At 43.5% G+C, this 15,890-nt stretch overlaps 1 protein-coding gene across 14 annotated transcripts in view; it reads right to left on the bottom strand.

Moving 5' to 3' along the window:
- The window catches only part of MACF1 (microtubule actin crosslinking factor 1), a 370,922-nt gene that overhangs the window by 177,519 nt on the left and 177,513 nt on the right, over window positions 1-15,890 (bottom strand). For all 14 annotated transcript variants that reach the window (XM_066375911.1, XM_066375914.1, XM_066375912.1 and 11 more), the window contains 11 exons: window positions 6,753-6,919; window positions 5,863-5,975; window positions 5,654-5,760; window positions 5,139-5,258; window positions 4,890-4,985; window positions 4,094-4,221; window positions 3,913-4,006; window positions 3,562-3,716; window positions 2,194-2,470; window positions 894-1,022; window positions 124-201 (listed from right to left, as the gene is read on the bottom strand). In XM_066375911.1, the coding sequence (XP_066232008.1) occupies window positions 124-201; window positions 894-1,022; window positions 2,194-2,470; window positions 3,562-3,716; window positions 3,913-4,006; window positions 4,094-4,221; window positions 4,890-4,985; window positions 5,139-5,258; window positions 5,654-5,760; window positions 5,863-5,975; window positions 6,753-6,919 (1,464 nt within the window). The remainder of the gene's footprint in view (window positions 1-123; window positions 202-893; window positions 1,023-2,193; window positions 2,471-3,561; window positions 3,717-3,912; window positions 4,007-4,093; window positions 4,222-4,889; window positions 4,986-5,138; window positions 5,259-5,653; window positions 5,761-5,862; window positions 5,976-6,752; window positions 6,920-15,890) is intronic.

Raw genomic sequence — 15,890 nt, 5'->3', positions numbered from 1 at the left:
ACAATCTCATTAACAGAAAACCAAAAGAGGGCCAAACTCAGAGCTTTCCGAGTTAGGGCAGAGTTGTATGGAGGGAAGCAGATTCTCCATGAACAGAACACAGGAGAGTTAGTCAAAACTTACCTTTAGTTTACAATACTGTGTCTCCAGCTTCCCAAGAGTCTCAACATAACTAGTGTGAAAATTCTGGGACATTTTTCCCTGATAAGAAAGGTATGAAAGAAAAATAATTAGAGAAAAAGTAAACTATATTTATGGCATAGCTTCAACTATGTCAATGTTATGTCTGCACATAGGTAAAGATCACTTACTCTGAGAAAACAGAAACAAGACAACAAATCTCTGGGTCAGATTTTACAGCCTGGAGCAGCACTGCGTGAGGAACGGTTCAGCAGGTAAACACACCCGACAGATCTCTCTGTCTTGTGCTTCCAGTAATTCTGGAAGGTTTCTGGAAAAACCTTATCTGCCGATTCCCAAATCACCCAAACGCATTTTTCAAGGGGGGACAGAATGAGTGAGGGAGAAGGGAGACTGACCGGCTTCTCCGCACCAGCTCCCCGCTGTGGATGGAGGCGAGGTGGGGAGAGCACACACTGTGGAGCTGAGGGCCTGAGTTTTGCAGACTGCAGCCACTGCTTACTAATGCTGACCTGCCTTTCTGTACCACTTTTCTTTTTAGTAAAAAAGAGTTAATAAAACAAAAACCTTTCTCACAAGGGTATTTCAAAGAGCAAAAAAACACTTCACGTGAAAAGGGAGTTTGCTGGAAAGTGTTGCTCGTGGTTACCCTTCTTTTCTAAAGTCCCCTTCTCCTTGAGGACAGCAGCATTGCGCACACTGTCCTGTCACCGCCCCGCCCGCCCCCATGGTGGATTCGGACTGCCACGCACCTCGTACAGCCTGGCCTCCTTGACGCTGGAGCCCAGCTCCTCCACGCTGGTGTGAATGTGCTGCTGCGCTTCTAGCTGCAGCTCCACCGTGGGCAGATCACTGCCCCACTCCGCTCGCTCCAGTTTCATCTGAGAAAGAAAAAATACATATATAAGAACTGCTAAATTGGCAGAAAAAGAAAATTGTTACAATCAACGTTTGGACAATGGGGTTGAGGATAGAGGACTGGGCAAAAGGACACCTACACCACCTCCATCGTGACCTCCTACAGGAAAGCATGCCACAATCACCCCACAAGCTAGAAGCCGAACCCCACCAGCTAGAGCAGCAGGGGCAGCCTTTCGCTGCTGCATTATGGGAATACATTCCCAAGTTTACCAACCGGGAAGGCGTTCCCACAGGCTGAAGGTGCTTAACTTTATAGTTCAGGCACTGCACTTTATGGAGCCTTTTCATTTCACAATCAGAATGGATGTAAGAAAGAAATGTCTGAAAATATTAAGCTTCATTCACGGCACTATTGGTCAACAAATTTTAAAACATTAGCTCAACTTTGAATGTTTTTATTTACCAGTACGTGAGGAATCCATCATGATAAGATGGGAAGAATTTCATACAAATAAAAGGGTGAGAAGGATAAGAAAGACAATACTGAGTTGGAACCATTATTCTAGAATACATGTAAATAGTGCCCCCTAGGGATATAAAATACAGCACAGGAAATCATATCATATAATATAATAACTACATATGGTTTCAAATGGATACTACACTTACTGGGGTGATCACTTCATAAGTTATATATAAATGTCTAATTACTATGTTGTACACCTGGAACTAATATAATATTATGTCAACTGTAATTAAAAAAGACATTTTTTTTAAAAAGTGCCCTTTAGACTTGTGAAACAAAGAAGCCTTGCTTGAATATAAGAGTTAGGGCCAAACACGAAAAATGAAGAATAAGCTTCTCTATCAACGAGGACCTCTCAGAAAAGATGAGTAAGATTTACAGACTCTGCAACTCCTCCCACAAGCTCGCACCTGGAGCATGGTTAGCTGAAGGGAACAAATTCCCTAATGGCTCCAAATAGAAACGCCTATGCTATTCGGTGTAGAATTCTGAGGATGTGAGTTGATCTTACTTATCCATTTAAAATTTAAGGAGAAGGGGACCTGGGCCCTAGGCAGCATCAATAATCAAAGGAATCTATCTATATACAGGGCGTAGACAACGTCATCCTCTTAGACATGCAGCTGGATTCAATAAATCGTAGTGCACTGTATAAACAAACCCACCTGCATTTCTTCTACCCAAGACAGCAGTTCATACACAAATCGGAGATTGCCTTCATCTTCAGAGGAGGAGATAGACACAAGTTCAGCCCGCGTCATGGGTTTTCGGAACCAGGAGGTAGAAGAAGAATGGGTTCCTTTGGTTAAGGGTTCTGCCTTCAGATGAGTAGTGGTTAAAGTAGAGGGTGGAACCAACTCAAGTGAAGTGAAATGGCCCTTTCGATACAAGTTCGTGCACTCCAGACGCAAGGTGACCAGCTCATCCTGCAGACGCATCACCCTGAAATGGAAGAAGAGAAAGAAGGAAGAGACTTAAATTTTGTAATGGACTTTTAAAAATAAAATCTTCTCTATCCATTTGATAAGGATGAGGTAAGAAATAAAAATGAGAACCCATCAGGAAAGTGTTTTAAGAAAAAGTGTTATATGAATGCAAAGTGGTATTATCAACATCTTCTTTGCACACAGTTGTCTGAGGCAAATACCACAGTGTTAATGGGAAGGAAGCAAACCAATACCTGTCTGTATAACTCCTAGATGGTATTTCAGAATAAACAATAGGTTAGTGGGTCTAAAGATGTAAGTCTTAGTCTTGGCTCTGCACAAACTATGTGACTTGAATGATCCTCACCCTCTCTGTAGGTCTTGGTTTCCTCCTCTATAAAATGAGGTACGGAAGCCCTGGCTGGTTGGCTCAGTGGTAGAGCGTCGGCCTGGCGTGCAGGAGTCCCAGGTTCGATTCTCGGCCAGGGCACACAGGAGAAGCGCCCATCTGCTTCTCCACCCCTCCCCCTCTCCTTCCTCTCTTAAAAGTCTCTCTTCCCTCCCACAGCCGGGGCTCCATTGGAGCAAAGGATGGCCCGGGCGCTGGGGATGGTTTCTTGGCCTCTGCCCCAGGCACTAGAGTGGCTCTGGTCGCGACAGAGCAATGCCCCGGAGGGGCAGAGCATCGCACCCTAGTGGGTGTGCCGGTGGATCCCAGTAGGGCGCATGCAGGAGTCTGTCTGACTGCCTCCCCGTTTCCAGCTTCAGAAAGATACAAAATATAAAAATAAATAAATAAAATAAAATAAAATGAGGTACTGGATCACCAGTGTTCTAACCTAGGTCTGGTACCACATCCCTGCAGGCCACTCTGAAGTATGTGGGATGTTATAAAATGCCACAATGATTAGGAAGTCCTACAGATACTTAGTGGGCAGTGCCTGCAATAATGGCAAACTGTGCTCTCCCATGAGAATTTTCCTGCCAAAATACTGTCTCCTACTGAGACATTGACCTTTAAGGTCCAAGTTACAAGATTTAGAATGTGACTCGAGCCACGAGCCTCAGCAGTAAGCAAACCTTCCATATGAGTCCCTCATTCCTCACCTAAAAGCCAGCTCTTCTAGCTGGTAATAATTCTCATCCCGTAGGATCTGGAGATCCACCTGCAGCTGCCTGATAAGACCTTCGCATTCCTGAATGTACATGATGACATCTGACTCGCACTGTACTGGCTGTCCCGATTCCAGGTGAGCAGCGTCCTGAGGAAGAAAGGGAGAATAAGAGTGGGAAAACTCAAGTTGCTCCCACCCACAGCACGAGGGAGCCAAGGAGCCCACTGCAACTCCAAGAGTAAGGAAGTGGATTCCTCAAATGTTAACATCAACCATGAGAGCACAGAGTGAGAGGTGGAAAACACGTGAAGGAAAAAGTGAGACAGAACAGTCGGAAACTTACAGCCTGCAGTGTATTCTTAGCTAGTGTCAGTTTTTCTTCACAGTTCAAAGCACCATTCTGGATTTTGTTTGCAATCTGTAGCAGCAATTCCAGCCTGCAATAAGATCAAAACCACAGTCAAGTGCAGGGCCCAAAGCAGCCCAGTAAGTAATGTCAGGTCCTCTGCAGGCCCTGGGCCCACCTCTCTACAGCTGGTCGAAGTGATTTCTCTCGCTCCAGCATCTCAATGATGAGCTTTCCCCACTCTTCTTCCACGTCATTAGGGTGATAACCTTGTGGCAGTTTAATTCGGCCAAATTCAATCCACACCTAAAACATCCAGAGATACTCTTTTAGTCCGAAACACAGCCCCGCCCGCGGGCCCCTTCTTGCTTCTTTACCGGCCACTCTGCAGCTTGCCCCATCGTCTAACCAGTGAAAACAATGCGTCTAACCAGTGAAAACAATGCGTCTAACCAGTGAAGACAATGCGTCTAACCAGTGAAAACAATGCGTCTAACCAGTGAAAACAATGCAACGAGAGCAAAATGCAGGTGACTATCTGCTCTAAATCCTTCCATTCCTTTTACTTTTTATGGAACTCCTTCTGTCCTCTCAATAAGCCCCATTCTGGGAAGGTCAAATGCCCATCCCCACAGCTTCAAATTCTCTAAGACTCAAAATGTGAACGGAAATCTCTTTTCATTCCATCTTAGAGCTTCCCTCTAAGAAACAGGAAAACTTGTCCACAAAATTCAAGGTTTCTGAATAAATGTATGTCATTTTTCAATAGGCTCTTTAAAAAAATACAGACGGCTGCTTCCGCCCCTTTCCCACAGACTTTTAAGACCAGCCTGAGAGCACGGCTGGACTGTCACCCTAGCACGTGCGGCTGGGAAGGCAGGCAGGCTGGGCGGAAGTGCAGGTCTGCCAGACAAAGAAGCAACGACGGGCAAACCAGCAAACCCCACGTCTCAACAAAGGGTAAGCTTCCTTACCTCCAGTAATTTATACAATTCCTCAATTCTTCCTTTTTCTCTCTCCTTGGCCAGAATTTCTGTTTCTTTGAAGTGTATATACTGGTTATAAAGTGCCTACAAAATTAACATTTGGTGAATGAACAAATGGGTATAAAGCAACCTGGCCCAATTTTTCATACCACCTCACTCAGAATCCAACGACAACAAGCTGAGACTTACTCCCTAGAATGAATTTCTAAGGAAGCATCGTTAAGCCCATGATTTTACCTTTAGTTCAACAGGGTTCTGGGGAAAAGATTTATCTGACATCAGTATTGTATGCTGTTTGATCCAGGGAATGAGGGAGTCCACTCGGCTTTGGTATTCTTGCCACCTGGAGTCTACTTCCTAATGCCAAAAGGTAAACATCACACACCTCTGATTAGCAGAATGCAAAACAAGCACAGCAAAAGTAGCTCAGGCCAAAATCCCTTTCCTCTAACTGCATGCCCAGCTGTCCAGTTTACCGCTGCGAGTCCCAGTTTCAAAGCTCCTCAAGGGCTCTCAAGATGGGATTTAATTTCCTGACACCTAGAATAGTCTAGGCTGGATGCTACAAAATTAGCGACAGACTCATTCCCAGGGAGCAAGGACAATGACCGGGTATAAAGGCGATGTAGGTCCAGTTTGCTCTGTGTAAGGGTGCTCTACATGTAATGAGTGCATAAGAAATACAGTCTAATCAACACATTCTACCCAAACAAATCAAAGTTAGAAGGTATTTTAAGAAAGTGTTCTTTTACCGTAGCACTGATCCCTTCTCCACCCTCAGGGACTTTAGGGAAGGCATCATAAATCGAAGACACATAAGTGATTACAGACTTTTCATCTGGAGATGGCACGTCCACATCTGAGAGAAAGGGGAAGAAATGTCCACATCAAAACAAAGGAACCCACCAGGAGAAGGAACAGTGAAACCTGCCAAACAAACTTAACATCGGTCAGCTCTCACCTTCTGCATCCAGCAGCCGGGTGACCCCCAGTCTTTCTGCCACTTCGAAAGCCTGTTCCAGGTTCTCTCGGTTACTTTGGATTTGCACCCTCTCCATGTCTACCAGATCAGGTCTGTAAAAGTCCACCAAGGCACATGAAAGGCCACCATGCACGAGTTCACACAAAGAAACCTCTTAAAAAGTACACTGAGGTGAAAACCACTGATTGACTTAAGAGAAAAAAACAAGAGGTTTAGAAAGATACTAATTCTATTTTTAATTACACACCAGGAGCCCAGTGGTTCCTAATTCAAAACATACACACTAGTCTTGCTGAATTTCCTGGGAAAAGTATCATAAGCTAGAACAGAGTGAGTGAAAACTGGGGCATGTTTATGACCCCTAAGAGCGTAATAATTTTGATTTTTGCCATTCAAAATTCCTATCTTCCTCACTCATCTCACACCAGCCACTTGCTATTCCTTACCACTCCAAGCACCCCTCACCTCAGGCCCTGAGGACTGGCTGTTTCCTCCAGCTAAAGCCCTCTGACCCGGGAGGCCTGCATGGCTCACACCCTCACGGCTCTGCTCCAACATCCTCGGCAGAGAGGTCTGTCACTCTCTGCCCCTCCACTGCATTTACCATTCTATGACAGCCCGTATTTGTTGTGTATTGCCTGATAAACAACATCCACAAGAGCAAGAAGTTTTGCTGTTTTGTTCACTGCTATTTGTGACCAGTGCCTAGAACACTAGGAATTCAATACATACTGTATTCCTTTTTGAAACGAACAAGATGAATGAATTAGATTCTTGACTCTTGGCTGAGGGGGAAAGTGCCATTACATTAATACAAACAAAAGATGAAAAGATGTCCCCCGGGGCACACGGAAATTCACTGCATTTACCTGTATCGGTGAATAAGTGCATTGAACATCTTCCCATCACTCCAGCAGGAGGAAAAGTTGGTGCATTTGATTCCTGTGTAACCAGCTGTCACCTTCTGGGTCCATAGGAGCAGCTTCTCCTTGGCTGACATGTCTCCTGACTCTCCACTAATGTAGATGTCAGAGATCTGCCAAAAGATAGGACATGAAGTGACCTTCTCTTCGTCATGCATTAGGGCTCTTAGAAGAATATCTGGGCAGGGAGGGCATGGCCCATCAACAGAACACCAGTCTCCCAGACGTCCCCATTCAGTGCAGCACTGTGAATGTAACAGCCTCCCTACTGGTCAGTACAAGGGACAATTGACAATAGAAATCATCAAGTCTTGAATACTAACTTTACAAATTCAACTCAGAATAGGTTAAATTAAATATCAGCAGAAGATACTTTAAAATCAGAAAAAACAGGGCCAGAAACTTTTACTAATATTTTACTGAGTATGAAAGAAAGCTGCAGGCGAATAAATCTTACTAAGGTATCTGAAGAAAGACTATGAGAACTCTAAGACTGTGATGGAGAAATGGTGGCCTCAGCAGCACATTCCAGGATTCTCGTCCCCTTGACAGGTACATTTCTATAGGAGAAATCAGCTGCTGGCCTTGGATGATTTCAGCTCGCAAGACCATCCCACACATCCATCCTCCACCCACCACCTCTCTGCTCTGACTCCACATTCACCGGACACCCTTCAGATTATTAGCAGCTTCCCGTATGATATCCTAAGACCTAAAGCAACAAAATGCAGAGTGGCTGATTCAAATATGTTATCACTGGACAGTTATAATTCTTATTGTAAAGTAATTAATGTATATCAATTAATCTGTCAAGTATTATCATGCTGTAAGTCAATCCCCTAAAACTCAATCAACTCCAAGTACATTGAGAAAAGAAAAAGACCTTCAGAATTGCAAAGATGAGGACTCAACAACAAAGGGTAATGGTGCCCAAGCCATCATCCTGTGAGTCCAGTGAAAACAGCCCCTCCCAAGAACCAATTCCACTCCAGTTCTCCCTAACATTGCTAGCTGCTTGTTTTAATGACTAGATGCCATTCACCAGTGACCTATCCCACTACTTTCATAGAAACATTTCACATACATATTAAGGCAACACATTGTTTAAAACAGGAAATAGATTTGTTGAAGTTTAAAGGGATAGAGAACCTGAATAAACAAAATGAAAGCTGAGTATTTGTGTTTTTACTCAAAAAAGAAATTCCAGTTAATTAACTGATACTGTATGTCTGGGATAACCATAGTTAAACTCTCTGATGGCATCACCTATCTGCCAATTACAGTATCTTTGTATATTGCACTGAAAATAGTTCAATGAAGAAATTTACTTCAGTTTTTCCACAAAGCTGTAATGAGACAGGGAAGTGTTTGGGTCCCTGGGGAGTGAGTGGGGAGAGATCCTGTTTTGGAGGCCCTTCTTAGAGACTGTGAACTGGATGAGGAAAATGGGATTATTGTCACAACCATCTCAGTAATTAAATCTGGCTTCTGTCCATCTCTTCATTTAATACTCACACGTGATGTGCACAGTGCTGCCCTTTGGGATATGCAAAAGCTTCTACCTTAATCTCCCAAATGCAGAAACCCAGCTTCAACATCAGGGAGTTTTCTCTCTCATCTGGGTTTTTAAAAGGCAGCCTTTTGGAGAGAATAGCCTCAATACCATTCCATGTCTACCTGAATTCTCTCTCGACCCATACTTATAAAGGCTTAATTAATTCCTCATTTGAAACATATCTAGAAATTTAAGGTTCAATAAGTATTTACTAAACAACATGTCATCTGTGTTTAGCACAATTCCAGGTACTACAGAGAAGAACAAAAAAAAAGTCTAACACCATTTATTTGTTCTGTTATTTCTTAAGCAACTACTACACTCAAGGAGCTGTGTTTAAGTTCTTGGTATCTCAAGATAAAAGCACAACCTTGAGCTTCAAGTTCAAGCAATTTAGTAAGGGTGACAATACACTATACAGAGATCAACGCTGTGACAGAGATAACCCAAACAAGCAATGCCAACGAACTTTTCTGAAACAACATCTATGCTGAGTTTTAAGATATGAATAGAAGTTAGCCAGGTGAAAAAGGAGGAAACAAATCTAGACATGCTTGCTCTGCAAGAACTTAGTAAAGACATGCCGTTTCTGGCTAAAATCTGGTAGTTCCCAGATTTTCCCAAATGATAACGGATGGAAGAGAGGAATTGAGAAAGAGAAACTTTGTGTTTCTCTTGAATATATAAATTTTTAGAAATTTATTTACACATATGCTTATTTAAAATTAAGCAGCATATCTACTACATTAATTTAATGCTTTTTCTACCTTTACATTTTATAAAACCATGTTATTCAAACTCTTTGCATCTTTGACATCAGTGTCTTTTTCACCAATAAAGCTACTTAAAAATCATAAAGCTATTGTTTGAGAGAATAGTCTAGAAAACATACTTTCCATTTCTTTTTAAGATTTCTGATACAGCAGGACTTTCCTGAATCCATGCAGCCACCGGAAATTTCACCCCTAGTCACAAGAATCCAGTTGCGCAACACTGGATTAGTTGTTTCTTATTCATTCTATTGGTGTTTATAATTTCCATACTGTGACAACTTACTGTGTGTGTTTTTAAGTGATGTGACTGATTTTTTAAAAGGTTTTATTTAATGTGATTACTACTTATATATAATTATATATATACAACATGTCAAATCAGGAGGTTAAATTCCCAAGAACAATAACTAAAACTTTCTTAGACTTCTGTTTTCTATTTTGTTTAACCAATTATTTCAGTTGATCACTATAAAAATTAATATAAATTGCACTAGCAGATGGTGACCCAAATTCATTCATCCTTTTTCAGGAAATGACTATAATTTCACTGTGAGTCCAATAACAAGAAAGACTTTATAAAGTTAAATACAAAGAAAATCCCTTTTTTCTGAAGGCTAATTTCTGAGGATAGAGGTGGGGGGATCTTACCTTATATTTAGTCATATGTGGTAGATCACACGAAAGAGTTACACATAATTTAAGGCCCAAAAGACCAAGAGTAATACAGAACATAATGATATCCAAAAGAGGATCTCAGCAGAATAAAAACTAGTATGGGCTGGAGTGATAAAAAAATATTTCTTAAAGAAGTATGATTGAAACTCATACTTGAAGGACGTTATAGAATAGACAAAGAGGAAGAGGAAGATAATTCCAGGTAGAAAGTAGATGCAAAGATTAAAAATGGAAATAAGTTGGAACAGGCCCTGGCCGGTTGGCTCAGTGGTAGAGCATCGGCCTGGCGTGCAGAAGTCCCAGGTTCGATTCCCGGCCAGGGCACACAGGAGAAGTGCCCATCTGCTTCTCCAGCCCTCCCCCTCTCCTTCCTCTCTGTCTCTCTCTTCCCCTCCCGCAGCCGAGGCTCCATTGGAGCAAAGATGGCCCAGGCGCTGGGGATGGCTCCTTGGCCTCTGCCCCAGGCGCTAGAGTGGCTCTGGTCGCAACAGAGCGACGCCCCAGAGGGGCAGAGCATCGCCCCCTGGTGGGCGTGCCGGGTGGATCCCAGTCGGGCGCATGCGGGAGTCTGTCTGTCTCTCCCTGTTTCCAGCTTCAGAAAAATACAAAAAAAAAAAAAAAGAAATAAGTTGGAACAGAAATAGTAGGTGATTAAGGGATGACCTGTTAAAATAAGAAGGTTCAAACTGGAAACTGATATAGGAGCAATTAGACAGATGATGGGGGGACAGAGGTTGGAATACCAGGCTGAGAAATCTGGACACTGTTTAATGTTTCGTCTATATAAGTCTCAGGGAATGAGCCAAATATAACGAAACAAATATGTCCTGAAGTTTCAAGCTGACCGCAACCCACAACAAAGAAGGCTTCAGACTGAAAACTTTAACTCAAGAAGCAAACAAAGGTGCAGTGCAGTTGCTCATTACAAAAGCCTAGAGAGAGGGTTCTAATGACAGCTGTGTTTTACCAACTTCAGACTTAGATAAAAGCTGGGGTCAGTATTCCAATCAGAAACGCAGAGGTCTCTCTCTAGGGAATACAACTAGAATGGAAATCCTAGTTCATAGAATATGGGTATTTTTCAATTCCACCAAATAGTGTCAAACTACTCTCTAACAGTACCAACTTTTATTCCACCCAAAAGGTACAAAGAGGTTTTCTATCACTCTGCATCTTTGTCTGCACTTAGTATTTTCAGATTTTTACTTCTCTGCCAATATGTAAGTGCAAAATGTATCTTGCTCTTCTGATTTCTTTCATTACTACTGAGAAAGATGTATGTGTCTAAGGCATTTGAGTTTCCTTTTTGGCAAGCTGCTTATTCCTGTGCTTTCCCCTATTTTTCTACTAGGGCATTTATCTTTTTCTTGTTTCTTTGTAGCGATTCCTTAAATATTAATATTAATAACATTTATTGTTTTACTTGTATTAATTCATGTAATTCTCACAGCAACCCTACAAAGTATATACTATTTTTACTCTCAACTTACAGATGAGGAAATTATGTCACAGAGAGGCGACTAGCCCTGAGGTACAATGCCAGTGAGTACGAGAGCAGCTGGCTAAACCCGGCCCCACTGGCCCCACACTGACCCACTGCTCCTAACGTTCTGGATAGTCATCCTTTTTGGTATATGCATCATATAATAATTTTAGCATTATTTTTCTTAACTTTCCATTTGAAATGGAAAATTTCAAATGTATATAAAAAGAGACAGAATGGTGAAATGAACACTAACATACTCATCATCCGGTTTCATCCATTATCAACTCATAACTTACCATGTTTCATCTACACTTCACCCACTTCGCCCTCCCCTATTATTATGAAGCAAATTGCACATACATCTTTTCTTCCATAAATACTTCAGTGTGCATTTCTAAAAGACAAGGACTCTTTATAACATAATTATGCCACCACTGTTACACCTAAAAAAGAATGATTCCTTAGTAATATTTTAATTAAGCAAAATTTTTTTTTAAAGAAAAGAATCCTTTCTTAAACAAAACTCTAACGGTAATTTTAACTGCTACATTCCTACAATAGTATCATCTAGTTAAATTTGCTTTTTTTCGCCTGACCAGGCACGAGACCCACGGTCGCCAGCTTGAGCGTGGGCTCATCTGATTTGAGCAAGGCTCACCTCGAGCAAGGAGTTACTTGGTCTGCTGAAGGCCCACGGTCAAGGCACATAAGAGAGAGCAATCAATGAGCAACTAAGGTGTTGCAACGAAAAACTGATGATTGATGCTTCTCATCTCTCTCCGTTCCTGTCTGTCTGTCCCTATCTGTCTGTCTCTCTGTCACTGTAAAAAAAAATTAATTAAAAAAAAGTTTGCTTTTCTCATGCAATACAAAGCCAGTATTAGTTAACTTTCCCTATAATTAAAGAGGGGAAATGGTAAAGCGATACTTGTAAACTGAAAAGGCTGAGCCCAGAAAATAATATAGCAGCTGATGTCTGTCTCAGCATTATTAGCCCCCAATGTTAGATCTGACCATCACCAGAGATGGTAGGGGCGGTAAGGGTTTGTGGCAAGGACACTGGAATAGAGCCAAATTCTTCATTCAATAGAATCCACTAACAGTGTGTGCAGGAAATTGGCAGTGTGAGGGAAGATAAGGAGGAAGAAGAGATTTTCAATAATTTTCCTTGTTCTAAAACCTCAGGTATTGTGGATACTGATGGCAGCAAGGAGCAGGGAGCCCTCCTGAGAGAAGGAATAGGCCAGAGAAGACTTTGGTCTGCCATCAAGGTACAATGCTGTTAACTCAACCCCACCCAGCTCTGAATCCTCATCTACTTGTCACTCTGAAAACCACTTTTGTCAAGAGGCCCTGCCATCCTTCCTCTGTGTTAACTATTTCTTGACAAGGGAAGACTCAACTACACCAGTGAACAGGAAGCAGACCATTTGTCTTTGTTATCTAAGCCCCACACTCAGAAGAATTATGAATTTCCCTTTCTCTTTGTCCTGAAAAGAAACAAAACTCACTGTAAAGTTCATGTCCAGCCATAGCCTGGTTCCATTCCCATTGATATGCTCTGGACTGATGATGGACAAGAGAAATTATATGACTTGAGTTATGCCAAGGACACCACTCTGGAACTTGAATTATTTTCTGAGGAGGGTTAGTATTCTAACATTATAAAAACAAAACAAGCACCAAAATAAATAAACAAATAAAAAATCCATTTTTGGGCTGCCAGCTGTCTCCGCTTGGGAAGGAGTTGGTGTGTGACCAGCCACAGCTGCTCCCCTGCCCTGTGTCCTCCCAGCGCGCTCACTCCAGCATAGGGGAGTAGGGCCCCAGCCAGATGCTCTCACCTGGAGTCTCAAACCACAGTTCACAGGCCTGCAGTGTCAGAACACACCGCCTCAGTCTCTGTCTCTGTCTCTCGGGCTGCGGCTGCCCTCAGGCCTTGTACACAGCCTGCTAGCGAGGGAGCAGCTCCCTGAAGATAGTTCCTTTAGAGTCCAATGAGGTTCTCAGGCCTCTTTTGCCTTGAAGATTTGCATTCTGCAGGGATTTCACATTTATCTTGAGAAGATACTTCTTATCTGTTATACAGGATGGTCAGTCTGTGGTCTCCACATCACACGATGGACACAGAGCCTCAGAAACGTGCCATCCGTCTGAGCTGACAGTCACTTAGTTTTTCAGCCTGGGCTGAGTTTTACAGCTGAGTAATCTGGCTCTATCTGATCTAAAAGGGTAAAGGGATGGGATGCAGAACTTGGCTGCCCAGAAAATGCTACATACCAGTATGATTTACATACTGAACTGCAAGAGAAGCACACCGCTATTGGTCCCATCAAACTACAGATAATGGTCCGAAGATTTCTTCCACCAACCTTGCCTTTAAGACTTCTCATGGAGTGGTTCAGAACCTTCCTTTCCCAGTGAGAACATCCCATACCTAAAGTATCATGATCACATATGGTCCATTATATAGAACTCATTTCTACAAGGGTCCCTGAAAATTTTACACTCTAAACTTCCTGAAAATCTCACTCACTCACTCATAAGCATAAATCCTAAAATACTATGATGCTTCCACAACTTCAACTTAATGCTAGTGGTATCAAAAAAGCAGTCAGTTCAGCAGCTGGTTTTATCTCCAACTACTTTTCGATTCCATACAAAGATAAAAGCAGACTTGGACGTTCCCTCTTACTCAACGGAACTCAAGTACTTATATACCACATCCCAGAAGGCTTGCTGCCTTCCTTCCCACCTTCTCTCTCTCTCTCTCTCTCTCTCTCTCACACACACACACACACACACACACACACACACACACTCACACACTTTTATATGGAAAAGCCCAAGGAGGCTTCTTGCCTAACCATGTAATGAATATTTTTCAATGGCTACTTTTCCCTACAACTGCTGGGAGTTTCCAAACTCAGTAATAACAAAGGGCACTGAAATGGACTTATTTATGGGGGGAATTCATTCACCCCCAACGAAGATACTGTAAACACATCAGCTTAAAATCTGTGTCCCTCCTCAGCTGCTGGCTATTGGTGGTAAGCAGGGCACTGGCAGGCAGGGCAAAGCCCTGCTCTGTGGACATCAAGGCAGCTGCCCTCCATCTCCACAAGGAGAACGCCCTACGTCATCTTCCACCTCTTGCTGCTCTGGGGTCCTAAAGTGTTCACTTCTTCTGCTGCAGACACTGACATGCCAACAACAGTTCTTCAGTCATGGGTGAATTATAACTTCAGTCTCTGTGCCACCCAGGGTCCTGCCAAGTTGCCCCCATCCCCACCCCCTGCACACTCCATGTCCAGATCTCTTGAATTCTTACTTGCTCTGTGACCCTAAAACCATTCCTGCCACCTATGCCTGGATATATACTTCACAAACAAAAACGTGTCAGAGCCATAAACGAGTCCAATCAGAAAACCACCTTTTCTAGCCTCAAACCTTCAAACTGCCCTAACCTCCCTCTCTGGATTCATCTCCAGATAACTCCACGTCCCTCTCCTCTAAAGCCAGAATTAGGAACCAAAGGAGGATCAGCCCTGTCCACTGCTATAATACTGAATGAGTGTTGTCACTAGCTGTGTCCCCACAGGTGTGGGATTGTATCAGATCGGTAAGAGCATCGTCCCCCTGGGGAGACGAGCAATTACACCAAAGACGGCTGCCTTCGCCCTTCTACATTCCTCTCTCCTTCTCCGCTCACTCCAGAGACTGGCTAGGTCTCCCTCACCCTTTGTGCTCTAACCCAAGCTCCTTGTGGCGGGGAAGCTAGGAAACAGACTTGCCCGAAAGTAAGTAGTACTAACTGGCACTGCACGTTGAGAGACACCCACCCCCGCCAGACAGCTCAAGCAATGATGCTGCCCCGTTACCCTGAATCAGGGATGCCCCAGAGACAACAACACTTGGTCCCAGGCATCCAGGGGCAGACCTGAAATAGATTCTGTTTGCCAAGTCCAGCAGTCACTAATTCCAGTCTCTGGCATAGGGGCAAGTTTGAGAAGAAGCCCCAAGACCCTTGCTGCTCACCACACTCCACTTTAATAAGTTTGAGGTCCAGGAATCCAAACAGCTGTTGCATATTTCTTGGACATGCCCACCTACCTCCTCTAAACCCCATGATGGGGTGTGGCTTGCCTCCAAAGAAAGGGTGCCATCCTCCTCTGAGAATGAGATGGAGTTCTTTTCAGGTTCTGTACCTTTAGGCTGGATTCCACGTAAGTGCGGCCCATCGCTGCCATAGCCAGAGGAGGGCAAAATGCTCACAGTCATGCCACCGTTGGACAAATCACTCTGGGAACTAGGCAGTCCGGGACCCTGCGGGGGCACTCGACCCACATGGGTAGGCTCTGTGCGTCTATGGCCTTTTGACTGCTCCAACTGTGATGAAGGGACAGAACGCTCTGCAATCCAGGGACCTGTCCCAGGGGCACTGAAAATACCCTTGGTTTCTCCCTCCACACTCCAGCCCCCTTCTGGAAGCTGGTCTTCATTTCCTGTGCTGACGGGGTGGTCAGGGTGGTCCGTGCGGGGGGCAGTGCTGCTCGGACACCCGGGCTGAGGAGCTGCTTGATCCACTGCAGTCT

This window comes from Saccopteryx leptura, chromosome 3 (assembly GCF_036850995.1).
Source record: "Saccopteryx leptura isolate mSacLep1 chromosome 3, mSacLep1_pri_phased_curated, whole genome shotgun sequence".
NCBI lineage: Eukaryota > Metazoa > Chordata > Mammalia > Chiroptera > Emballonuridae > Saccopteryx > Saccopteryx leptura.
This window is presented reverse-complemented; position numbering and strand designations above follow the sequence as displayed.